This window comes from Diadema antillarum, unplaced genomic scaffold (genome assembly GCF_040938485.1).
Source record: "Diadema antillarum isolate AM-2024a unplaced genomic scaffold, OU_Dant_1.0 scf00000149, whole genome shotgun sequence".
In the NCBI taxonomy this organism is placed as follows: Eukaryota; Metazoa; Echinodermata; class Echinoidea; order Diadematoida; family Diadematidae; genus Diadema; species Diadema antillarum.
This window is the reverse complement of record NW_027271038.1, coordinates 881,258-908,101: the sequence shown is the minus strand read 5'-3', so window position 1 is coordinate 908,101 and position 26,844 is coordinate 881,258. Positions and strand designations below refer to the sequence as shown.

The following is a 26,844-nucleotide window of genomic DNA, read 5'->3' as shown; positions in this document are numbered from 1 at the left end:
ATCATTGGTCACAATAAACAAAAATAGTTCCATTATTGTGTAATATTTTCCCACTTTAAAAATAGAACTTTATAAAAGTAATGATTTGAAACACATTTCATTTTCCATTTTTACAAACGAAATGAAAATATTACAGTAAAATGTAGTATGATACAACAAAACATGGAAGTATGTTGAATGTGAAACTGACAAACCTATGCACCCCTCCTTGACTCTAGATGTATTACTAAAGTACTTTTACTACAACTGCCCCCCCCCCCCTCACACACACACACACACACTACTCAACAAAACAAAAACAAAAACGAAAACCGTTCTCGGGCCCTGAAAACTGTACACTGACTGACTACCACATCATCGATAACAATAAGCTTGGTTCACCACCATCGAGCAAAAAACAAAACAAAAACAAAACACAAGAAACACACACACACTCACAAACAAACAAAAATAATAAGAAAACATTTCATTCTGGTATGAGTTTGCTTGAATCAATGTCTCTGGGCTGGAGAAACCATGGAAAAGTCCAGTAACTGATATTTTGAGAAGTTGGAAATCTTCTACAAGTACCAGTTCCATCTATTCATTGACTCTTTTTTTTCCCTCCGTTTTCTTTGCTCACGACACGCGCGACGTTCACCTGGGAATGTTCATTCCTCCGTTATCAGTCGTTTTCCTCTTTTTGTTTGAGTTTCTCAGATACCATACTCGTCTATGGCATGATTGTTCTCTCAACACATGGAAGACTGCTACACGTACGGTACACGACTACTACTGCTGCTGTGACTCGCGTCTTTCCGAACACTTTTAAGCTGAATAATGGCTGTGAGTATTTTTGTGTCAGACATCCACTGACTTCATTTAGATTAATGATATTTTATGAATCTTATTTGCGACTTTTCGCCGCTATTACTGAAGAATACTCTCACAAGCACCTACATTTATATTGGACGATCGAGTACCCGCTTCGCCACCGCGACGCTAGCGTACCACCACCGTAAAGCCAAGGAATAGAGGCCTGACTTGTCGGGCCGGGCGCGCGGGCGGCGCCCGTCGCCCGGCGGCCTCGCCTGGCGTCGCGTCGGCCTTTCCTTTCTCTGGAAATTACTGACTTCAGTTTAGTCTGAGAGTCAAGCTTTAACTGCAGCATGTTTGTTAAAGAGGAGCGGATTTTAACGATTTTAACGAACTGAAACGTCCCTTTGAATTTCTAGTTGCAGACAGAAGCTCTCGGCACCACCACCAGTGTGACCACAGTGCACAAACACACACACAAAATCACTCCTCGTTTTTTCTTTTTTCTTTTTTTTTTATATCAAAAATCATCAATACATCATGATGATAATAATTAATATTACATGCGCATATTTGACTAGAGTAGGAGATATATCCCGTACGAATGTTATGTACTCGTAAATATCTATAATGAACTGTATTATAATGTAAATCAGTTCGGGAAACCCACTCACAAGGGGGGCCCCTCCTTATAAGTAACCCGTCCCCCTTATAAGTAACCCCGTCCCCCTTATAAGTAACCCCCGGGGCACCCCTTATAAGGAGTCTCCACGCTTTTTTGCAATGCAACGCGAAAATGAAAGGGCTGCGGCAATTCGCTTGATTATGTCCATAAAGCTTCACAAGTTTTCTAGTTACTCACGAAATTTGAGCAAAATCGGTTTGAGGCATCATATCTAAAATCATGGATTGAAATGCGATGTCAAACGACCCATGCGAATGCTGAAATGCGAGCGATTACTGGCGCGAGTGTCGCCAGGCGCGGCGGCGCGGCAATGCTTGAGTGCAGACGTGGCGACTGAGTACATGTACACATGTAAACTTGTGAAGCTTTATGGACATAATCAAGCGAATTGCCGCAGTCCTTTCATTTTCGCGTTGCATTGCAAAAAAGCGTGGAGACTCCTTATAAGGGGTGCCCCGGGGGTTACTTATAAGGGGGACGGGGTTACTTATAAGGGGGACAGGTTACTTATAAGGAGGGGCCCCCCTTGTGAGTGGGTTTCCCGAACTGAAATAGCACAGTCTGCAAGAATCTTCAGCCTAAGTTGTTGAAGGAGGCCTCATCGGAGGCAGACTTAATCAGAAGGAGGAGGAGGAGGAGGAGGCGGCGGCAATAGTATTCTCCGTAAACTATGCAATATTATCCTCGGGTACTTATGTGGGGGTTGGGGGGAGGGGAAGGGGACATTATGAAGGGTTACTATCACAGCACATGGGTATAAATCAATGGATGGCCTAACTCCAGGGCGCTCCTTAACACGCTGCTTTGCGTTGGGGCTGGTTGCAGTTATGGATGGCCCAATGAAAAGAAAAATCCTGCAGGCCAGAAACTTCTTTATGACATCTATGGCTATGCTTAATTTATTGTGTTGAATTTAATGCTGTTCACTTAAGCTTAATCAGGCCATCTGTAGTTAGTCTAATTCAGTGTACTTTACCTTAACCTTTACCGAAGATACTGGAGAGATCTCAGATTGCTGTATAGCAGCAGTTGGGCTTCCTAGGAAGTTCCAGCATCTATCTTCTTCTGATTGTAAAGTCTCTATCATCAGCTCACTTATTGGTGGGTAGTTTCTTGTCCAGTTCAAAAGAAGGCAAGGCAGACAGGCTGTTTGTAATTTTTACTGCACATCACCGATGAGAGTTGACTATAGCCCGACCAGACGCCGTGTTGTACAGCGACTGGGCTGTGTATAGTTAAGTTGACTCTATTACTATTGGGAAAAGTGAGACAGGAAACATTGGTCTTTCCAGTGCCAATCAAGCCTAGTCTTAAAAGCATTGATAGATGGAGCCTCCACTACATCTTCAGCCAGGGAATTCCAGTCCTCTAGTACTCGATGAGTGAATGTATCCAGGCCCGTAGCCAGGATTTTTCAAGGGGGGGGTGCGGTCACTAAAAAAATGGACCTTCGGTACCAATACCAATGATGACACACACACACACACACACACACACACACACAATTATATATATATATATTCTTTGGACGACCGAACTACAAAAGTTGTATAAGAATTTGCGCGCGAAGCGCGCCGCAAATTGTGAATTTTGACTGTTTTAATGACGTTTTAAAGTCTCGAGGAAATTTGTATTTTTGTCTGTTGCATGCAATCGCGTTACGGTATTTCATCTAGGAAATAGTAAAAACTCATTTTGCCAGGAAGTTGCAAAGTTTAATTGTGTTCGAGACTCTGCGCGCATAGCGCGCCGCAAAATTGAGAATAGTGATTTTCCTGGTGTTGTTTTAACTTTTATTTTTTCTATTGTATACCCGCGTTAGCAGGCCTGAAGCCAGGATTTTTAAAGGAAGGTTGGATTGCGTTAATTAACAAAACGGTCCTTTGATACTGTCCCGGGAGGGGTAGCGACAATTAAAAGGTGGACACCATGCTCATACATGGACTTTCAAAATGGCCCCTAAACGAGTAATGATCATATGATTTTTTGGGCCTTAAAAACAAGTATTCCTTAAATGTTTCCTGCACCCTAAAGAAGTACTTCATCATGATTGAACAATATACCATTTTCCCAAATTTCGGCCTTTTTGATACCCTTTGATTATATACGCTCGTACATCACACTTTCCATCTAATCCGTGAGAAAAAATGACCCCTATTACGCATTTTCTTTAGCGAGTATGGTCACGGTGTCCACCTTTCAGTTGGAGTTTTCCATCCCATTGGATGCTGTTTGGAAGATGAAACATTCACTTTACTATACAGTATATCAGCCGTTGGTATGCGAGTTTGTCAAAAACGAAAATAAATAAGAAAATTTTTAAAACAAAATGAATTGTAAATGTGAACCATTTATATTTTGCCTCCTTGTGGTAGGATATTTCCAGCATTTCCGAACTTTCAAATAATCATTTTAGATTTAATAATATTAAAGGTAGTAGACCCGATTCGCAAACATCTCCAATATCAGTCAAATGTCATATTAACCATCATGCTAAGAAGGTTTTCTTTGTGAAATGTGGAGGTCAGTGAAATTCAAAAATTAAACATCCGTTAGCCATTGGAAGAAGTTGAGTGCAAATTCAGACCTCAGGCTTAGTGCTCAGATGTTATCCTATTTGATTTGATCTGTCTTACTGTGCACACTAAGATACATACTGGAATGGTTATTTCTTATTTATTAAAATAATTATAGTAGCATATTTGGTTACGAGCTGTCTCTAAGCATTTTCGAATTTGGGCTGCAAAGAGATCCACTACCTTTAAGTTAGAAGAGAGATAAGTAAATAATGATAAAATAAACAAACAAAAAAGAATGAGTTTCTTTTGTAATACTATCTGACAAACTTTTTACTTTACCATTTTACTTCATAGCTCAGCACTTTCCATTCTCTCTCATACCCTCTTACCCATTACATTTAAATGAAATACAACTAAAATGAGTTTGCGTGCCTGCATAATACTCTTTGGAAATTATAAGTGAGAATGTTCTTAGGTTTTGGCTCACTTTAAAATGAGAACCAATAGAATTGTCACAACATGAGAAAATGTATAAGTAATAATCAACAGTACATTTCCGAATTTGGCCTGCAAAGAAATCCGCTACCTGTAAGTTAGAAAAGAGATTAGTAAATAATGATAAAATAAACAACAAAAAAGAATGAGTTTCTACCGCCGTATCCAGAACAGAGCCTGAAACGGTGCAGGCTCAAGAAATCGTTTGTACTAGTACGTCTTGAAGTACTGTGTGATACTGTTGACTCAGACTTCTACAAAGCTGTAAGTAAGAATTTTAACCCAATCCGGCTCATTACCTGTGTTTTTTATGAAAAAGATGAATAAAGAATGTAAATTAAATAACGACGCGTCACAATGCAGTCTAACGCTCTCACAATGTTATCATACATAGGGTTTTTCCCTGACTGTTTTTACTCCGGAGCTCTTGCAATATTCAGGCTTTTGTAATACTATCTGACAAACTTTTTACTTTACCATTTTACTTCATAGCTCAGCATTCTCTCTCATACCCTCTTACCCATTACATTTAAATGAAATACAACTAAATTGAGTTTGCGTGCCTGCATAATACTCTTTGGAAATTATAAGTGAGAATGTTCTTAGGTTTTGGCTCACTTCAAAATGAGAACCAATCGAACTGTCACAACATGAGAAAATGTATAACTAATAGAGAACTGGAGTAAGACAGGCCTTTCATTTTGTTTTGTCTCTCCTGATCGTTCGTAAGAAATGCTAATTCATGACCACCTTTTCACAATTTGATTGGAGCATGCATTCATAATGGAAAATAGTTGACATAATAATCTATCCCCAGGCATTATCATGCCAACATGTACTTATATGTACATGTACTATATCTTTGTGAGACGTAGATATAAAATGTCTCAGGTTTTCGATTACAGTAATTTCGAGGAAATTTCTTTAATTTTTATCATATGTGACCGTGCACCTCAAAACGAACATAAAGTCGCACACACTGATTTTGCGTGAGGACTGAAAATAAGTGAAGTGGGTCAACCTAACCGAACTTGACTTTTTCATATTTTCTGAAAGAGAGGGTCTTCCTTTACATTATGCTAAAATTTGGTATCATAAAATGGGCAGGAATTACTGTGTTTTTTAGCAGTTTATCTCGAACATTTTTTGGTAGAATAGTGTGGTTAGGTGTGTCTTTAGAATCCCTTTTTCATTTCTGAAAAACCTTGTCCACACTCTTCACTTTCAACTGATAACTTTTGAAAAGATAGTGTTACCGCTTTGAAAGTTGGCATTGATTATGGACAGAATGTGTTAATGAGGCATGCTTAATTTCAGTTTAATCTGATAATCCCTTCATTGTTGTTACTCTGGTGGTTTACTTCCTGTTTTTTTGTCTCATTCATCGCACAGCCAGCACGGTTTCGTAAATATTAAGCGCTTGAATAGACACTGTACTTTAATAAGAGCCTCTTTTCTCAGTTCACACTTTTCCTGAGTTTGTGCTTTCTTTCCAATATTTAGATAGGTTAGGAGAGTCCATTTGATTTGAGTTATACATCATTTTAAAGCTTAAAGTGTGCTCTTTAATGGTCTTAACTAAAAATTCATGTCTGGCGACTTTTTGTTTGTTTTGAGATGCAGGGTCACATTATATGTAAACTTGAGGCTATTAGATTTTCATCCACTTACCTCTGTTCCTGTGAAAAAATGCAAGTGTCAACCTCAATGTCATCCACGAATCACACGTACTCGGGCGGCCAGTGGAAAAAAAAAAACACCGGTCACACGCGCCAAGGGCCATGGCATGCAGTGCCAATATCATAATAGCTCGCACAAATTGATACATAACATTTGTGTTTGTGTGCATGGGGACGATCCGATGGTTCATACAACAAAAGGGTTTCGTACAATTATTTTTAACATCGTTAAACGTACTCTTCCACATTTACGTAGCATATAATGTGTCTTTATATTTATTTGGATTGTTATCTTGAGAATTGCTAAAAACCGTTATTATGAAAAAGTGGACCTTTCAGAATTTGGGGGGGGGGTGCGTATGCACCCGACGCACCCCCCCCCCCCCCCCCCCCCCCCTTGGCTACGGGCCTGGTATCCCTCCTTACATATGTTCTGCATCTCGGCTTACAAAGTTTGTACCTGTGGCCCCGTGTAGTTGTGTCTGCCAGTACAAAGAAGGCATCAGGGTTTATTCTGATTGCATGAGATTTATTTTAATTGGAATTTGCATAAGTTGAATTGCTCTTTGTTCCAAAAACTATAAGTACTGGTAATCATGGGGGATCAGTTGTTTGCACAGATGGAATCAGTTGCCTCTTGTCCGTTATTTGAAATAGTATTTCGAAAGTTGATTCTTCTTTTATAACTGCCCTCCATACCCTCTTGCTTATAAAAGTTGTTAAAAAACCAAAACACAAAAAGAAATGTGGATTGAGTAAAAGCAGCAACATAAGTACAACACATCAATGAAAGTGTGAGCAAAATCTGACAATCCATGCAAAAGTTATGAATTTCTACATTATTGGTGTTGGAACCGCTGGATGAGGAGACTACTAGAGGTTATGATGTCATGTGTGGACAACAATATAAAGAAAATATAAAGGGAATTCCACAAAAATTAATATTTTATGAAGATTACACATTCCATCAACTTGATACTGAATTATAAAAGGGTAGCAATTATTCCCCCTGCTTCTGAAAGGGGTATGACCCCGTTTACAGTGCGGGGCTGGGCCGAGCTCAGCCTCAATTGCGGGGCTGAGCCCCGCAATTTTGTCCGTTTACACTGCCGGGCTCGGCCGCGCTTTTAATTCAAACCTTTCAATATTTTGTTGTAGTGGCGCTCTGCTTGTAAACAAACGCAATTTAGTATAGTCTGGTTTTCAGAGTCTTTTCCCAGTGGATTCCGTGGCGACAAAGTCGCCGTTCGGGCAAAGGCCTTTGCCGAAGGAAAAATCCTTTGCAGGACAAAACCACCTTAAACTATACTAGCTTTCGACGTTGAGGGGGTTAATATCCTGAATAGCGAAATAGTACGGGCAGAGAGTTTGGAAGCCAGACTGAAATTGGCCGCGCCTTTGGCCCAGTTTGCATTTACACTGAGAAAAGGCCGGGCTCGGCCGTGGCCGAGACCACCTCCAGAGCGAGGCCAAATGCGAGGCCAATTTTGCCCCCGCATTTGGCCTTCTGCGTGTTTACGCTGAAGCGGGGCTGGGCCGAGCCATGGCCGAGCTGTGGCCAAGCCTCGCACTGTAAACAGGGTCTTAGTCGAGTGCTCTTTCATTATGCTTCTCACAATGTTAACTTTACCCACCAGAAGAGCCATGAATAGTTCCTGTTTGTTGATGTTGAAAAGTAAGTATGCACCACCAATATTTCTATTTTAAAATTTCAGTGTTACATTCATCTATATGATTATAAATTCATCAATTTATTCAATCACTATTTACTTTGATTATTTTTATGCCCCCTGCAGCAACAAGAGCAACAGAAGAAGAAAAAAGAAAGCATTCTTGACTTGTCAAAGTACATTGACAAACAGATCCGGGTCAAGTTCCAAGGAGGACGAGAAGGTAGGATCCTTTGAACTGACAGTATTTCACAAATTCACTCATCAACTTGAAAATAACGTTTGCCAGGACCATACTCTGCTCATCCATCACTTTTCTCATGTCTGCAGACCTCTGCCATAGGAAATTTGACATGCAGTGTTACTTTCCCCTTTGTTCTTGTACTCAAGAATAAAATTCAGTGACAAATTATGGCAAATTTAGGTGTCTCTGTTGCCCTTTGTGATCAGAAAGCTGTTATTTTCATTTTTATTATTATTATTTTTTATTTCACACATGGAATTTCATTATCACTTGTGCAATGTACCCTCTACCTTCATGTAATAAATTATTAGGCCAAACAGCTGTTTAGCCACTTGTGTCTTTGCAAACATTTGAACTTTCAGATGTATTAAGTCATGCTTGAAGCTACGTGGACAAGTCTCTGATTATTACAATGTCAGGGCTAGGGTCTGAATCTTATACTGTAGGTCTCAGATACATACACATTTTGTTCTGAGACAAATAAGTACCAATAATCTCTCTTTTCTTTGCAGTGATTGGAAGCTTAAAGGGATTTGATCCTTTGCTGAACTTGGTGCTGGATGGAACGACTGAATTGATGAGAGGTGAGAAAACAAAAGTCTTTAATTATTCCACTGCTGCAGTACCTTTTTCAACCTTCTATAGGGAAATAAAATGCACCTTATTAGCATCAATAATATTTACATGGTCATTGACATGATGTGCAAACTATACATTCACATTTGTGCAGTTATTATATTGCAATTACTATATGTGTATTTAATATCATATGTGCCATTAACATTGTAATGACTGGGAACAATGACAGTGATAGTGTACCCATTGTACTTAGTTGATTTTTGCCTGTAATGAAAATGCAGGATCTCTTGTTTCTTCTTTCTTTCATTCTTTATTTATCTATCTATATATTTATTTATTTTTTTTTTTTTTTTTGGGGGGGGGGGGGTGGTGTAACACATTGTCTTGCATTGCAGAGTTTTGCAATGAATACAATTTAAAATCATCAATACAAGTCAAGATCATGATAAATCAAACATTTCTTGCATGTTACATACATACTGTGCTGACAGCTGTAATGGCAAGAACAGAAAGTGCTCTGTATGGGCTTTAATCTATACAGATATGGAGAGGTGCCTGTCAGATGTTTTTGCTGGAATTTTTGCTGAGCTGTTGTCTCTGTTTCACTTACACTGTGTATTTCTCCCCAATAAGGCAATTCCCTTGTGAAACATATACTATATTGGGGGCTGGATAAAGATAGTCTTAGCGTGACATAAATCAATAGTATATACTGCATTGTGTTCTTTTGGTCCTCATTCGTTGTAGCTAGATAACTTGAAAGTTGATGCCATGTGGATTCTTGATCTTAACCATTCATAACTGTACTTCTGCTCCATGTAGATGCTGATGACCCTTTCAAACTGACGGATGATACAAGGGACCTTGGGTTAGCTGTGTGTCGGGGTACATCAGTGGTCCTCATATGTCCTGCAGATGGCATGGAGCCCATAGCGAATCCATTCGTCCAGCAAGATGGATGACCAGGCTGGTGCCTTGATATGGACGGTGTTAGAGAGAGGGATTTGGGATCCCCGCATTGTAAATGTGTACAGTTAGAAAGTGTGATAACAGGAAGGAAGACATGTATAGCACTTGATTTTGTACATACCCAATTATCCTTTACAATGTAACCAGTGCAAGGCCAAGGAATTTAGTACATTTGCAGGAATCCAAATAGAATCTGTTCAATCATTGCTGATGCCTGTACCTCAAGGTACACAGAGACACTTTGAAATACTTCAGCTTCATTTTAAGCTTCTATGTCTGCTTCAAGTACGAAATGGTCCTTATTTGCTCATGCAACAAAGAAATTATTTGACAAGCTCTCGGATCAGAATTTTTTCTGGATTTAAGAATATGGCCCTGTATATTTAAGGTGTCTTGTCCATCTTTTCAGTCTTGAAGGCAATGATTTGAAAGGATTGTAAGATGGATTTATTGCATCTTTCATATTTTTATGCCTCCGCCAACAAAGTGGCTGGAGGCATTATTTCTCTTTAGAGTAATTTTGGAATAACAAAATACAGAGACTTGCCATTGTCATATTTCACAGCTCAAGAAACATTTTGTGTTGTCTGAAGTTTCTACATAAAATAACAAATTGGTGGTGGGTAATTCATACACAGTAGATACGTAATCAAATTCAACTTATATTAAAAAAAAATGGCCAGAAGTCAACCACACTTTGATGCACGAGACTGAAATGCATGTCATACGTATTAGCTGTGGTCACACTAGTAAAACAACGAGGAGTTTATGTTGCTAGTATGATCGCAAACTTCCAGAAAACTTCTCGAGACTTCCCACTCAAACGAAGGAGATTTGAACACTCGCAACTGAAACTTTGCCAAGTTTGTCGTGTGACCAGTCCACCACCTGTTCGCTGCATCGATTGATGGTTTGCAGGCATGCCTCAATGGGATTCACCTGTGTGCATCGATACATCACAGTCATGAGCTGTCAGACAGCAAACTCTTTTTCGTTCTTAGCATGGGCAGCAGTAACCCTAAATTTGAGACCTGAAACATCAAGAAGTTTGGCTGCCAGTGTGGACGAATAAGCAAACTATGCAATGTTTTGCCAGTGTTACTGTTGCTATTGATGCATTAAATGCATGATAAATGGACTCATGGAAAATGAGTGATGTTAGATGAATGACTGGTCAGTACAAGTGGGAAAAATATATAATGAAATGTGTGTACAAGGTTGAAAAAAAAAGTTAGTTTCATCAAGTCTTCATGGGAATGCTTTTGTTGAAAGGGGAGCTATTACTGGTGAAAGTTCTTTAGAATAGAATTGATGCAATTAACATGATGCGATTAAAACATCATATCAACTGCGGTGAGGCAAAATCTTGTATTACACATAAAGGGCATTTTCAGGAAGTCATTTATCAGAGGGTGCGTTCCAACACTCTCTAAAAGTACACTGTACTGTACCACACCCATGCCAGAAGAACGCATGAGTACTCCCAAAGTGTAATTTATCATACCATACCAAAAGTGGACCACTTCTCAATGTGCTCCAAAAGCGTACCATACCATACCATGCCAGAGGGCGCTTAAACGTAAAGTGGTCCAAAAGCATACCGTACCAGCTGTTAACATGAGAACTATGCACGTAACGTGTACTATGTCATAATACAAAGAATTGATTCTCTTTGTTAGGGACAACTGCATGTAGTGCAAGCATGCAATGTGAATGTGTTGGTTGCTATAGATTGTGTAGCTGTTCTGACTTGAGTCCAGAAATAGCTCATGAGGTACACTTCTCTGCAGAGCACTCGAATGCTCCCAGTCTGGAGTGGTATGGTACAGTAGTATGGCTCAGTTTGGTTTGGTTGGCTTTTGGGCGCTCATTTTATGCTATCAATCAAATCAATTCAGTAGTGTAGACCATGATAATCAGTATTTTGCTTTCTTTTTTAATCACTTTGTGTCAAGGAAACACTTTTTGTCGGGGATATGATGTAATGTTCTTGAGCAATGTGCAGTTGAGTTATGAACCAAAAGGTTATCTAAAACATGTGACATCAGTGATATTTTCTGCTCACAAACAATTAGCATTGTATTACACACACCACTAGTATATTATAGTCATTTATACTAAGTGAGGGTGAGGTGTCAATTTGATTTTGCTTTTGGTTCAGTGCAGTCATTTCGTTTAAATCTACTCTACAAGTATATCCTGTAGATATGAATAGCAGTCAAATAAGAGTTGCATTTGTTTGTAATTATGAGTTTGAATTTGTGAGTGCTTGTTTAGTCTGCATTTGTGAAGACTGGTGTTTCTTCAGCAGTGTAACTGCAGAAATAAGTACAGCAATATGTACTAAAAATTTTCTCTTAAGTCTTAGGTGGCTAAGAATTTTATTTTTATTTATTCCATGACTGAAGACATACCAGTTTAAATAAGGTAAAAATATGTTTAAGATGGAAAAGACATCCGTAGTACATGTATTTGGCACTTTACAGTCTGTTCACTCAAATCAAAAAGTCAAATTTTATGTATTTTAAATGTAGCTTGCATGATGTCACCTTGGTTTTTGAGATAATTAAAACAAGAGAATTCCCATGAAATAGCATTGTCTCAAAACATTTGTTTTTCAAAAGTGTGTACAGTGCACTCCCGTTATAACGAAATGCTTGGGAACGGCAGTTTTCTTTCGTTATAACGAAATTTCGTTATAACCGAACAAATACAATATACATGTACATACGTGTATAACGAAAACAAGGAAGCCACGCATATATGATATTCTGTTTGTTGAATACTCGTCATACACTGGAAAGCTATGTGAACTATAAAACAAATAGTTAATCAATTTCAGATTATTGTATTACAATAACGCAAGTCCCCCTCGGAAATTGTGCGTGACACACCAAGCGAACACACAGTGATGTGACACGTTCGCCCATGCAGAGACGCTGTAAATGCCTTGTTCCGCTACGTATTTTCGAAAGCGATCCGCATTTCGTTATAATGGAGCACATTTCTTTTGTTTTTCTTTGTCAGTGGTGCTCGGAAAAGACTTCGTTATAACGAAAATTTCGCTATAACCGTGTTCGTTATAAGCAAATTTTGTACCATAGACTTTAATGGCGATAATTTTGGGACCAGAAGTTTTACTTCATTATAACGAAATTTCGTTATAACCGTGTTCGTTGTAACGGGAGTGCACTGTATATTGCATATGATAAGGCAGTCAACAAAATTTGGGTTCTGTTGATTCTTGTTCACCATCACCTCCATTAACCCTACCCCAGGTAATTAACATCAAATAATTCAATATGTCGAAAAGGGAACAACATTGTTAGAAATGAGAGTGAGCTAAATGAAAGCAACATAATAATTTAGGAAAACTATTGTACATTGTACAATGTACATGTATGTTGTCAACTAGAACTCTGATACAAACAAACCATTGTTATGGCCAGAGTGTTACTAATGCCATAGAATATTGCAAGCATTGTTTTCAAAATTACGGGTCCAGATCATGGTCTAGATCACCACCAAAAACTTAACACTAATTACTGTAAAAGTGGATATTTTCGCGTGAGTGATTTTTTTGCGCCCAGCAGGAGAAGATGAATTTTGCATGTTTTTAATTCCACGGAATCGGGACATTTAACTACTGGAATATATGCCATGCAAAAATTTTCACATGATTTTATTTTCCCACTAGCTTCTGGTTGAATGGAATATGCGAAAATTTCCACTTTTGCAGTACATGTACCACAAAATCTACTCTTAACTTTTCCAGTACATGTAATACATGTATATTAACAAATACTGGCAAAAACATATTCTTGTGGCAAGAAATGAATGTGGAGAACCATTTATTTCAAACCCATTGATCAACTTCCACCAAGGAACCAGACTGCTGTACATTGTATTAATTTTCAGGACACCAAATGTAAATGGTGTTAACACACTTTGCAATATCTCCGACTTAATATATGTCTGTGTTACCCTGACACACACATTCTAATCTACCCCTAAAATGGTGGGCATTTCACACACATTATTGTCAATGCTATGGTTTCTTTTCTCTCAGTCTTGCAAATACAAAGTTGTGATTCTGAAATTTCCAGTTAAATCTGCACAGTCTGGATATGTGTATCAACAGAGAACAAACTTTTCCAAGTTGGCGAGATTTACAGACAAGCTAGTAAGAGTGCCATCCTTTGTCAGAGCAGATTACAGTGCATGAAATATTAACGACTCTAGTCCTGGCCAAGTGTATTAACTCTGTGTAATGCTATTATTTGCCATCACTGAAAGACCAAGATTATTAACCATGTGCCTTGAAAAGAGTGTGCGCAGTGCAAATAAACAAAACATTCTGTATGTATTGTATCATGTTGAAAGCTGCGCAGGGTGAGCAAGTGATTGAATCAAAGATAATATATGGCAGGTAGATTTTAACCTTTCCAACGCCAAGGATTTTGGACAGTGAGTACAATGCTACGGGGTTTTCTGTGTCAATCAGCATTTGAAGTGTTCAATTTCTGAACAGAAGGCATTTGGCAGATTTTGTGGCATCTCAAACTACCTAGAGGTCACTTCCACGGGCAGTGTCATGTAAATTGATCTCATCTAAAAGAATGATCAGCTATTAATAATTGCTGAAATCAGTACAGTAGTTCCTGAATTTCCATTTTATTGGGAGAGCTGTTGCAAATCTATACTTTGAATACTGCAGGATACATATGCCCAGTAGCCTATTGATATTTTTACAAATAGTGTACCTATCAGACATGTAATATTTCAAGTCTACTCTCATCTACAATTTTGAGCATTGTAGAATTTGAGAGCAGTCATTACATAGTTTAAATATCATTTGGCTGGTATGCAATGAAATCACAGATATGAGAGATGTTTTGTCAAATTTAGCCTAGCACCACATTCCATACCTAACTTTATGGCATAGACTCAGCATTCAATCTCACTTTACAGTATAAAACCCAATGAATATGTATAAAAATTAGAGACAATATTCTTAACTTTGTCTTTCACAGCAAAAAAAGATTTATTGAAACTCAAAATATGTAGATTTCTTTCCTATTTTACAGGTCGTATGTTGACTAGACTTTGCTTTCACATGACACCTAATTCAGCATACAAATAAGAATATCAGGCCTTAAAAAAAAAAGTGTGTGTACTTCATTCATTGTATTTGAAAAACATCAAAGTAAACTAATGATGTCAACATTCACATTTTGCATCTTGACATGTATTCACTGGCAGTGACCTGACATGCCTGGGAAGTGTTACTGCACTTTTAAGACCCTTTAACAGCAACAGCTACTTTGTTCTCATACTCGCTGAAACCAAACCAGCACTCTCGCAGAGCCTGAAGACACCAGTTCTTTTCATCTGTCATGAAGTAGTATCCAAACATCAACAGAGTATGACATCGGTGAAACACACACACATCATCGTCATCATCAAGGGAATTTTTGTCAGCAGGAAGCAGACCAATCTATGGATAGCAATTTCATAGGATAACAATACTGAGGCATGGCACGTCACGGGAAACATACAGTGTACACTTTGTTAGACAGTCTGAGATATATTAAAATGTCAGCCTCAGATCAGTCAAAAACATGATGACAGTTACATTCCCGCAACAGGAATGGTTCCCTTAATTATGTAGCAGACACAGTAGATACACATCCACTCGTAGGGCCCCACTGCAGTATGACTCTGAGTCTTCCATCATATCGTGCTAGCTTGGCTTGCTTGGCCACATTGATTCCATTTGCGCAATGTTGAGAAAAATTGTCGTCCATTCTGAGGCAATGTTTGGTGACACCTCAAGGATTGCTCTTCTCATAACTGCACCTGGTTTCCTCCTAATGGTGAGTGTGAGGTGGAGTTGGGTTTCTGGCAGACAAAGAAGACACAGTTGTAGGAGTACTGCATCATTGATTCTGGATCCTGGATGTATGATGACTTCACTGACGTATTCTCTCTCTGCAAATGTGGGGAAAATAATGTTAGGATTAACATTTTCATAAAAGACAAGTCTACCTTCATATACATAAGGATTGAGTGAATGCTGCAATATCAGTAGAACACAAGTGAAAATTTGAGGAAAGTCGGACAATCCGTTCAAAAGTTATGAATTTTTGAAGTTTCTGCACAGTCACTGCTGGATGAGAAGACTACTACAGTGTAAGATATAAGGAAAATATAAAGAGAATTCCATAAAATTTCATTGTTGGAAAAAAGTACACATTCCCTCGACTTGCTACTGACATATGTTAAGAGCAATATTGTTCCCCCTACCTTCCGAAAGAGGCAAGTCAAGTGTTCTATTATTATGTGAGAAAAGTGAAAATATGTTGAATTTTCTTTATTCTTTCCTCATATTGTTCTACACATATGACATCACAAGCTGTAGCACTGAAACTTCAAGAATTCATAACTTTTGAACAGATTGTCCAATTTTCCTCAAACTTTCAGTACTGTGTTCTACTGATATTGCTGCATTCACTCAATCCCTATGTATATGAAGGTGGACTTGTCCTTTAATTTCCTGAAACTGAATTAATTACATTACTGGATGATTAGATTCAGAATTTGTTCATTCATTTCTTTGTGTTGATATCCAGAAGGTTACATGGTATGATGTACTACCTCAAAAGGTGAAATTTACTGTAATTTCAAAATATGCTTGACAAAACCAAGTTATTTTCCTGGCATATGGTGCCACATGAAATTAGAGAACATACCAGGTAACTGTATATGATTTGGAAAGGCACTCTCACAAATGCACCAGGTGGTAAGTATTGTCACTGCCTACCAATGCAGGTATCCACATCCATACCACAATGCAGCTCAGTTTGAAATATGATGATAATAACATCAGGGTACTGTAATAGCACAAGTAACCTTTTTCAGTTTATGAACAACCTATGTGTCAGGAAGAAATTTCTTCAATTCCACACCCCCTATTATTTTTTTTTTTCCTGATAAATGCTAAGCATCCTTATCTGTAACATTGCAAATACAAAGCCCATGACTGCCTCATACACCCTTCAAGCCAGACATGCTATCCCTCGCAAAAAAGAAGAAGAACAAGATTCAAAAACATACCTTCATGATGAAACCAATCTCGAGGATGACTTTGCGTAAAACGTCATAGCTAATTTCTATGGATTCTTCATGGGGCATGTTCTCAAAATGATAAAGCAGAGGACCTGAAGAAATGAAAGCAAATGGGAAAAACAAGCCACAGGAGAACTTGATAATGTGGAAGGAAACATGAAGTGTTTCTCTGCTCCACTTTTGTGTGTACATTTAATGCATAAAATAACTCATTTTTCCATATTACAGTCAAACCTATTTATAGCGGCCACCCAACAGAGACAGAAAAAGTAGCTGCTATTGACAGGGTCTTGAAACTGGCATTTCTCTTGGGGGGATTATTTTTAGTGGTCATATACAGCAGGAGGCCACTATAGATAGGTGCCAGGTTTGACTGTAACTGAGCAAATGCACACAATGATCTTTAGCACTGCATGAAATGACAAATTTATTTCATCTATTATGCTAAAATAACATCTAAACCCATACGGACTTGCAGTGACTATTTGAAAGTTGCCTAATCCATTTGATATATAATTTTCTATTCTATCTTTATAAGTCTACATATGGTATCCAAGCTAGTGAGGTTTTTTAAAACTTGTTTTTGTCTTTGTTGTTTGTTTGTTGTTTTTATGTTGTAGTTCCAGCAGGCAACATCCACATCCACTCTAACATTTTGCCATTGCTTGCATACAGTGTAGGGTCCATGACCACACTTTCACTCACCTAGGTTTATCCAATGACCTCCTGGTTTCAGGATGTGATAGATCTTGTCAATGTAGGCCAGGACGTTGTGAGCTGTGTCTATGAAATATGACGTCGCTACACAGTCCCATGAGGCTGAAGACAGAAGAAATTACAAGTCAGCCTTCTCTTCTTATCAAACAGTACGACTAAAAATGAGTAACAGTAAAAATGTCAACTACTCATCATAAATTGATTCCGTTCTAATTAGAATTTGTATGTTTATCAACATCAAGAAAAGAATAGAAATATTTTCTCAAGGGGTTGACTTAAACCAAATGGTATTGTCAGCTTTCATCAGACTAAAGAATGCACTGCAGAGGCAATAATTGTTTGTTTATTTAAACCCTGTGTTTGAAGGGCTTGGAATGTCCATGATATGCTCAGATCTCACTTGTGACTTCAGTCAATATTATTCTGACATTGACATTGCTTTGAGGACTACTACAGAAAATGTAGCTCAGTGAGAGAGAGAGAGAGAGAGAGAGAGAGAGAGAGATAAAACAAGTAATTGAGTAGTGGTACGTTATGGTATGAAAGAAGGAGAACAGTGCTAGATGACACACACTGGGAAAGTTATATCTATAGTGAATGCCTGAAATTTGTCTTACATGGCAACCCATGGGTGTTTAATAAATGTTTTGATATAGAAGCTGTACCTGTCATTCAAAGAAATCTTAAATCATGAATTTCCTTGCTTTCATACTTTTCACAAGACTCAATTCACTTTGTCTTGGTGAGTGTGCTACAACATACTACCTTTGGGGTTAGATTTAGAGCAGAGTTGTGAAAAAATACAACTTACAAAATCAGTGACTTTTCACTAGACAAAACAGCCGAGTACAATGCAAACTACATGGCAGTCACATGACTAAAATGGCTATTCTAAAATTTGTATGATACATGGCTTATTGACATTTTATACGGCCACGATTATATTGCACTGAATCACACTGAAACTAGTTTTGTTTCCTTAAAAGTAACTTTCACTGAAAAAGATTGTATCCCTGATGTGAATATTCCTTGTAACTTCTGAAAACATTCATCTTTCATTTCTGTAAATTATGAAATCAGGGATATTTCACAACACAAAAAAGTAAATTTCAAATTACACTTTGGTCACATGACTATAATGACTATTTTAGAATTATCTGTGAGATGAAACTTCCTTGTAACCTTTGAATACATTCATCTTTTTGCTTGTGTAGATCAACCAGATCTTTGTGTATGAGAGGATAGTACAGGGGAAACTCGATGTAACGAACATTGCTATAACAAGCTATCTGCTTTAACGAGGAAACTTTCATGGTCCCAAAGTTCCTTCCAAACATGCTTCTTTATGTCAAGAAATATCGGCTATAACAAGGCAAACTGCTTGGTCCCGACTTCCTCATTATATCGTGTTTCCCCTGTATAAACAATTCCCTAAAATATCTGTTTTCAAAGACTGATTTGTGAAAATTGATGTAAATACCTATAAACACTGTGTGCGCAGACACACAGAAAAAGAAGTAAGTGTCATGACCTGCATAACAATGTGAAATTCAGTTCATCTCCATTCTTTTTAACCCTAGCGACAGCTTCCTTCACACAGCGTGTGCGAATAGCATGAGGGTAAAAAATCAATTTCTTTAATCCCATGACCAACACGCTACACCAAGCCAGGGGTGAGGGACCAGTGCCAGCTTCAGTCATTGTGTAGGCATGCACAGTTTCGAGATTAAAGTGCTTTGCTTGCAGCTGGGTGATTTTTTTTTTTTCAAAGCATTTTATTTTTTTGAGGGGAGGGGCTATGTGTGAATAGTGGAGAATCAAACTGATTTTTGCATTGCAATCCAAAGACCTATAATTCATGTGTGTGAAAAGGTCTTCTATCTTACTATCTCAAAACTGTTTCACTCAACAGTGGACTTGTCACTATGGCAACAAGCCTTATTACCTTCCTCTGTGTAAACTTCCAGGAAATCACCTGCTACCATGGAGAACTGGGCCTTGGGTGAGAGCAGCGAAGGGTTGATGTCAGGAAACTGTATGGGTCTGATCTGGTTGGCTGCACACTTGTTATTACTGAAGTAGAGTATCCATGGATACAGTGTAAACATGTCAAGCTCCATGGATCTGTGAGAACAAATTATACCAACTTGGGTGAGAAATTACACATATGTGATGCAATATGCATATTTACTAGATTAGTCAGATAGCTAAATATCTCAAATTTCCTGTACACAGTTTTAATTTTAAAAGAAAATTACAAAATGTATCACGACGCTACGCGGTGTCCTTTTTTGTTACATTTGGTGGACACCGTGTAGCATAGTGACACATTGTGTAATTTTCTTGTAAAAGTAAAACTGTGAAAACAGAGTTAAGATATTTAGCTATCTGACTAATCTAGTAATCATGCATATCATATCAAATTTTGGTCAAGCTAATTGCATTAATTTGTCTTTTAGGACCAGATTTTAACTATCACGATGCTACATGGACACGTCACGATGCTACAGGACACTGTTACATTTTTTTTAAAATAACTTCATCAAAATTGAGTCTGAATGGCACAAAATTTCCAGGAAAATGTATGGTCTCAATACAAATGTAAAACCTACAAAGAATATATGTATAGCATAATTAGTATTGAGTTATGCTAAAATGTAACACTTTGTGCTACATGGGTGGATGCAAAAATGTATACTCTCTGAACCTTCTAAACACACTCATTGATTATTTGGTGAATGAGTAGATCAAGATCTTGCAAAAGTGCAGAGATGGACATGTTTACTTGGACACATTGCATGTGCACAACACTTAAATTCCAAACTTCTGCTCCTGATTAGTCTAGAATGTAATACCTCCATACATACTCTATGGCCAAGTCCATTCCTCCATACCACACACACAGCAACCCTGAACATAGTTCTGACTTGACCTTATATGTACATAGAATAGGTGGGCAATCTATCTAACTATAAAGTAACCTAAAATATATTTATTTGTGTTTTTAATGTGCCCATTTGATGTCACAATCAGATAGAAATATAACTTTTGAATTGTTGTCTGATTTGCTTGTGGTTTTTCTGAATCCATGCTTGTTTCCACATACCAGTAATACATTTTACTTGGGTTAACAGCCTCTCAGAACTCTAAAACAGAATACAAAGTCAAAAAGTGCATGCTGAATCACACAATACCATGCAATACCCATTAATGCAAAATGCCGCTCCTAAAGGAGATCTACGGTAGGTGTTATGTTTATTAACTACACTAAGAAATTCATGACAAGAGCTTCATGATACCTGTTTAAGACGAAGTGGGATGCTATCAGCATGAAGAGACTGAACTCGTTACCTTGGCAATGGTAACCTCTTGATGCAATCTCAAATGCCAGACGGCCCAATCCTGCACCAGGTATCAGTACATTGACATCTGGAGGATTGCTGGAGAAAACCACAACAAAAAATATCAGCCTAAAGTATGTAATTTCACACAACACTTCAAGAGAAAAATCAAAGCTTTCATTACATTCAATACAAAGCAAGAAAATATCAACCCCAAGAGCATGTTGTTGTAAAAAGGTACCAGTACTGTAATCATGTTAGTATTACTACGAAACTTCCTTCAATGGTGCATTATAAATTCATGTTTTATATCATTGCCTTGTGATGACATTCCCACAAGGTGTATCATGGAGATGAATACTGACAGGCACAGATGCATTCCTTGATCTGCATGGTGGAATATTTGGTGTCTTGATACGAGACACAGCTTGGAGGCGGTAGAACTGAGAAGTGCAAGAATCAAGAATTAACAGAAAGATAAGTGTCTTTATTCCTGTATCCTTTGGGTTTATCTATAAATAGCTATATAATGCTTTGTTGTATTATAGCCCTACCCTGTGCAGTGGTTGATAATGTTAAGATGACCTCATTGGGTGTAGTGGCAGATGGACAATGGAACATGTGTTGGCATGGAAATGATATTGGGTGAGAGGGAGGACAGGACGTAGGTGGGCTTGGTGGTGACAGAGTAATCTCATTCGGGGCTCATGGATACAACACAAAGCAGTGTCAATATTGTTGTATTAGCGATATCGAATGCACTGTCTACAATAAGATTTTTTAAAATAGGAGGTTATGCTGAAGAAAACTGCATCAGTATAGTCTATGAGCTACAACTGGATTTACAAGCAGTGTGGACTAACACTGACCATTTAGACTTAGGATATAAATGTTCAATTTCCTCTACGATGGGCTTGTAGCAAGCATCTCTCTCCTCCTTGCCGCCTGAGCTCCAGTCTCGGAAAAACTGCTTTAAGGTGGTGACAACTTTCTCCATGTCAAAATTGTTGACTGCTTTTGGCTGATTAGAGTCTCCCTGGAATGACGATGAATGAATTTAAGACTGCACAGTTACACAGCGAACCTAGGGAAAGTTATGCCCTGAGGATGTAACTAAGAAACTCAAATAATTATCACTATACTAATTACCATTACAAATTCATATCCCACAAAAGTTAACAATATGACAAATAACACCTGAAGAAAAAGACACATATCAATGAGACTGTATATGTCTGGACAAACATCCCTATGGCTATTGCTCACACAAACATTCTGTGAAATATGTTTCATGGACAAATAGAACAAATATAGCAAATATCCCAATGAAAAATATATCCAAATAATTATCTCTTGAATAAATAAAAAGTCTTGAACCTCCGTAAGGTAAGTGACTGGGACAAATATACCCAAAACAAATAAAAAAGATGAATATCCTTATGGCAAATATATCCATGGCAAATAGAACCAGACAATCATCTCTAGCACTACTAAAAATGGGTGAAGTAAAGGACAAATACTACCGGAACTGAAAGAGACATTGCAACACTTTTCATACTATTTGCCTATATATCTCACAGTCAAAAAAATAATAAAACAAAACAAATGCACAATTACTATATATAAAAAATATATATTATTCAATTTCACCATGGTAGATGCTTACATTGATGTGTGAATCCCTATTTTCAAACATATCTTCTGTGCCTTCTAGCATGGTCTTGATGACCTCTGAATTATGTGCAATGCAATTCCTGATCTGGTCCAAGTGGGGTAGGAAGTCTGGAAGCAGATCTTTGTGTCGCTTTGAAAGTTCATTGTAATACTGCTGGGCTCGATTCACTCGTCCAGTTGCATATGTCCTTGAAAGAAAACAAAAACAACAAACATATACACAATCACAGCATACAATCTTAAACTGTAGAACACTGTCTATTACATACACCAGGGAGTTTAATATAATTATAGAGAAACCTTGTCATGTAACACTATAAAGCCCGAGCTATTTTGACCCTTCCCAGGCCCAAGGGGGGGGGGGGGGGGGGGGCACATTGTGCCCCTCCCCCATATAACTTTGTTATTGTTTGATGTTTCATCGTCACATTTGGCACATGGGTAGAGCAACTCATAGTCTACATGACCGCATACTTTAATTTTTCAAGGTCACACATGGAGGGTGCTATTTACCAAAATATAAAGAAATACATAGGAAATATGCTAAAAACATGATTTTTCTGTATAATTTCTTTATCCCCAGTATATATGTCTTATCATAGACCAATATTTTTTATATTTGCCACAAAATGATCTGTAAGTCAAAGCTCATTATTTTTTATGGTTGAAATTTCTCAAGGTCACCACATGGGGGCGCTATTCATAACAAAATAAAAAAATACATTATGAGACCTGTGATGTATTGTTTGGGATAGGTACATGCACAGTTATCATATTTCATGTTCCCATAATATCGGAATTTTAAGTTTGCAGATTGATAATGCGATAAACAAATGATATTAGAGGTATAACTTGGGTGAAGGAATCAAAATGACACAAAATAGAATGGCAATCTTTGGAAAATACTGTTATTTTCAAGTATCTCTATCATATCTATTGTTTTACGGCATTGTCACAGAAAAACAAAGGAAATAATAGGAAAAACATTTCAGGGCCATAATTACTTCACATTTTGCTCCTTCAGCAAATTTCAGCCTAGAAACGCCCATTTTATACATTATGATATGGTTAATTGGAATTGGAACAGAAAAATATGCAAAATCTGACTGACATGGTTGTCAGTTTATTGTTGCTATGGCAACCAGCAATATCAAATATAGCTAAATTATATATCAAAATGTTCGGAATAAGATTTTAGGAAAAGTCACCAAATTTGGTTAAAACTGGATTAAGGGCGAAGGAGTGGCGAATGAAAATCTGGTAGGGGGCGCAATGTGCCCCGCCCCCCCCCCCCCCCCCATTGGGCTTTATAGGGTTAAAAGACGAGTTTTTAATTTATATTTAACCAACTGATATTAAACAGCAAATAACAATTAGACCAAACAGTAATTGGACGAAATGATGACTAGACCAACTGGTTATTAGACCAACTGATATTAAACAGTCTATTAGACCAACTGGCTGTAGACCAAGTGGTAATAGAGTGTAAACCGATCCGGACGATAGCCTCTTTGAAATGGTTGTTTGAAGGTTAAATATAAATTAAAAACTCGTCTTTTAATATTACATGAGAAAAAGTACCAACGCACCCTTTCGGCAAAAGCGGGGGGGGGGGGGGGGGGGGGGGGGGGGCTTTGGACGAAGGGTGGGGTTCCAGTCAACGCGACGCAATCCAACGCTCCCAACGCAACCTTTCGTCAAAACCGGGGGAGGGGGGGGGGGGAGGGGGGAGGGGGGAGGGGGGCTTTGGACGAAGGGTGGTGTTCCCATTAACGCGACGTGCCACCACCCAACCCACACCCTTTCGGCACAAGCCGTTTAGGCCTACTTTCAAACATGATATCCATACAAAGCTTCGACTTATTCGTTAACTTCAGTCACAGTGTCAAACTCAAAGAATACTAGGCTGTAATTTACCCATCATTCATGGCGCTGTACCAATTAAATTACGAGCTCGAGCCTGGCACCTGAACGTTATTCGCGTTAACGATGTTCCGTGGAAGACTCTAAATTACTTTAGGCCTTATCTTTAAGTAGTAATTTTATAGACCCTAGACTCTAATATCACGACATAAGTTTACTTCCCTTTGAAAACGTAGAATAGTAAATGCTCTAGTCGTCACGATGATTCAATGAGTACCATCAGCACGCTTAGCGTAATGGCTAGTCAGTTGCTGTTCATATAAATTTAGCATGGTAAAATAGGTCTAACATTCGACAACTAGAGTCTAGGGCTAGCATAGACTCTGAATCAATGTTTTATCTGCTCAATGCAAATAACTAACACATTTATGAGTATGTGGGACCATACATATCGACGGTCTCCGTTTGCAGCGAAAAAATTAATTGAATTCTGCAATAGAAGCCTCAGTGTTTTAATTTTTCTTATTTATGTTGGAAAACTTACTTATAATAGTTAAAAGCTGCTATGATTCTCAGGAAATGTTCTCGTTCGAGCTCGGTGTCAGGCTTGTCACCACTAGAAATTGCTTGGTTAGCCATGCCTGCGCTCGAGGACGATATTCCTTCGGCCAAAATACTGCAGTACCACATGTCCATGTCGAGCTAGCTGTGAGGTACTCTCTTGATCGATCGGTAGGTAGGTGCGTGCGCTCGTGACTGGACAGCAAAAGTTTATCAATACAGTCAAACCTGCCTGTAGCGGCCACCCAAAGGGTGGCCATCATTTTTTATTATCTTTTAAATAGCCTATTTCTGTTCTTTTGATAGGACTAGGTAGAATTTACGCAACGAACGTAAAACTAAAGGCTAACGTAGCGGCTGATTTAACGGTTCAGCTAAATTTTTGTGGCCCGGGATACTAAATGAGTGGCCGCTGGCGGCGTTAACGTTAGGCAGGTGACCGCTGTATAAAAAGGGTCTATACGGCAATTTCGTGCAGGGGAATTTTTCAGTGGCCGCTATGAGCTGGGGGCCGCTATAGTCTGGGTGCCAAAGCCACTTTTTGGGCCTAACCTTGTTTTACCGTCCACCCAATGTTTTTTGATGGTTTTACCCTATTAAGGGGGTGCTGAATCCGAATCTGGATGACGCAACTCTTGCATCTTTGAGGGTTTTGAGATATTCAAGATGGCTGCCAAAATGGCCGCCCAAACCGGAAATTCCCATGTAATTTCCTTCTAAGTGGTGAGAAATTGAAAACAATTGATGGTCTAAAGTTACCCTATTTCGGGGGTGCTGAATCCGAATCTGGATGATGCAACTCTTGCATCCTTGAGGGTTTTGAGATATTCAAGATGGCCGCCAAAATGGCCGCCCAAACCGGAAATTCCCATATATTTCCTTCTAAATGGTGAAAAATTGAAAACAATTGATGGTTTTACCCTATTTCGAGGGTGCTGAATCGAAATCTGAATGGTAAAATTCTTGCAACCTTGAGAATTTTTGAGATATTCAAGATGGCCGCCAAAATGGCCGCCAAGACCGGAAAATCCCATGTATTTCCTTCTAAATGGTGAGAAATTGAAAACAATTGATGTTTTTATCCTATTTTGAGGGTGCTGAATCCAAATCTGGATGATGCAACTCTTGCATCCTTGAGGATTTTGAGATATTCAAGATGGCAGCCAAAATGGTCGCCAAGACCGGAAATTCTCATGTATTTCCTTCTAAGTGGTGAGAAGTTCAAAACAATTTATGGTTCTAAGCTATTTCGGGGGTGCTGAATCCGAATCTGGCTGATGTGACTCTTGCGTCCTTGAGGATTTTGAAATATTCAAGATGGCCGCCAATTTGGCCGCCGAAACCGATATATGTATTTCCTTCTTAATGGTGAGTAATTGAGAATAATATTGATGGTTCTATCCTATTCCGATTTCAAAATGGCCGCCGAAACCGAAATTTCCACGTATTTCAATTTCGATATTTCGAAATTGAGAACAATTTTATTGATTATTCTACCCTATTTCGATCACTGTGCTCAATACGAATCTGGACGATGCAACCCTTTTTGTTTGTTTGATGACCGCCAAAATAATCGGCAGAAATTAAAATCCCAATGTTAATATTTTTTTCTAAATGGTGAAAATTTGAAACTTAATTGATGGTCTTACCCAATCTCGAGGGTGCTGAAGGTTTTGAGATATTTACAAATGTCCTGTATAAACGACAATTCCTTAATATTTTCTCATAAATTGTGAAATATTGTGCTATAACTTGAAGCGAGGAATTAAACCCACTTGAGGTGAAAAGCAATAATCCGCATTCTTGAATTCAACTCGGTTGAGCAAATTTGTCAAATCAGCCAACAATTAATGGCATCCAAAATGACTGTCACAATGGTATTGTAATACTGAGATATTCCGATATGTCTCAAACGGAACTTTAAC

At 38.3% G+C, this 26,844-nt stretch overlaps 2 protein-coding genes across 2 annotated transcripts; one reads left to right on the top strand and one right to left on the bottom strand.

Annotated features, from left to right (window-relative positions):
- The first annotated feature begins 767 nt into the window (after positions 1-767).
- LOC139721750 (U6 snRNA-associated Sm-like protein LSm7) lies at positions 768-10,192 on the top strand. Its single transcript, XM_071633072.1, has 4 exons — positions 768-825; positions 7,970-8,066; positions 8,600-8,671; positions 9,489-10,192. The coding sequence occupies exons 1-4, from the start codon at positions 820-822 to the stop codon at positions 9,626-9,628; spliced, it is 315 nt and encodes a 104-aa protein (XP_071489173.1). The 5' UTR covers positions 768-819; the 3' UTR covers positions 9,629-10,192.
- A 4,223-nt stretch (positions 10,193-14,415) lies between these two features.
- Positions 14,416-25,016, bottom strand: LOC139721749 (carnosine N-methyltransferase-like). The gene is made up of 8 exons (XM_071633071.1): positions 24,903-25,016; positions 22,488-22,683; positions 21,691-21,857; positions 20,780-20,920; positions 19,426-19,604; positions 17,469-17,582; positions 16,752-16,855; positions 14,416-15,626 (listed from the first exon to the last, which is right to left on the bottom strand). The coding sequence occupies exons 1-8, from the start codon at positions 24,995-24,997 to the stop codon at positions 15,483-15,485; spliced, it is 1,140 nt and encodes a 379-aa protein (XP_071489172.1). The 5' UTR covers positions 24,998-25,016; the 3' UTR covers positions 14,416-15,482.
- Positions 25,017-26,844: the final 1,828 nt, after the last annotated feature.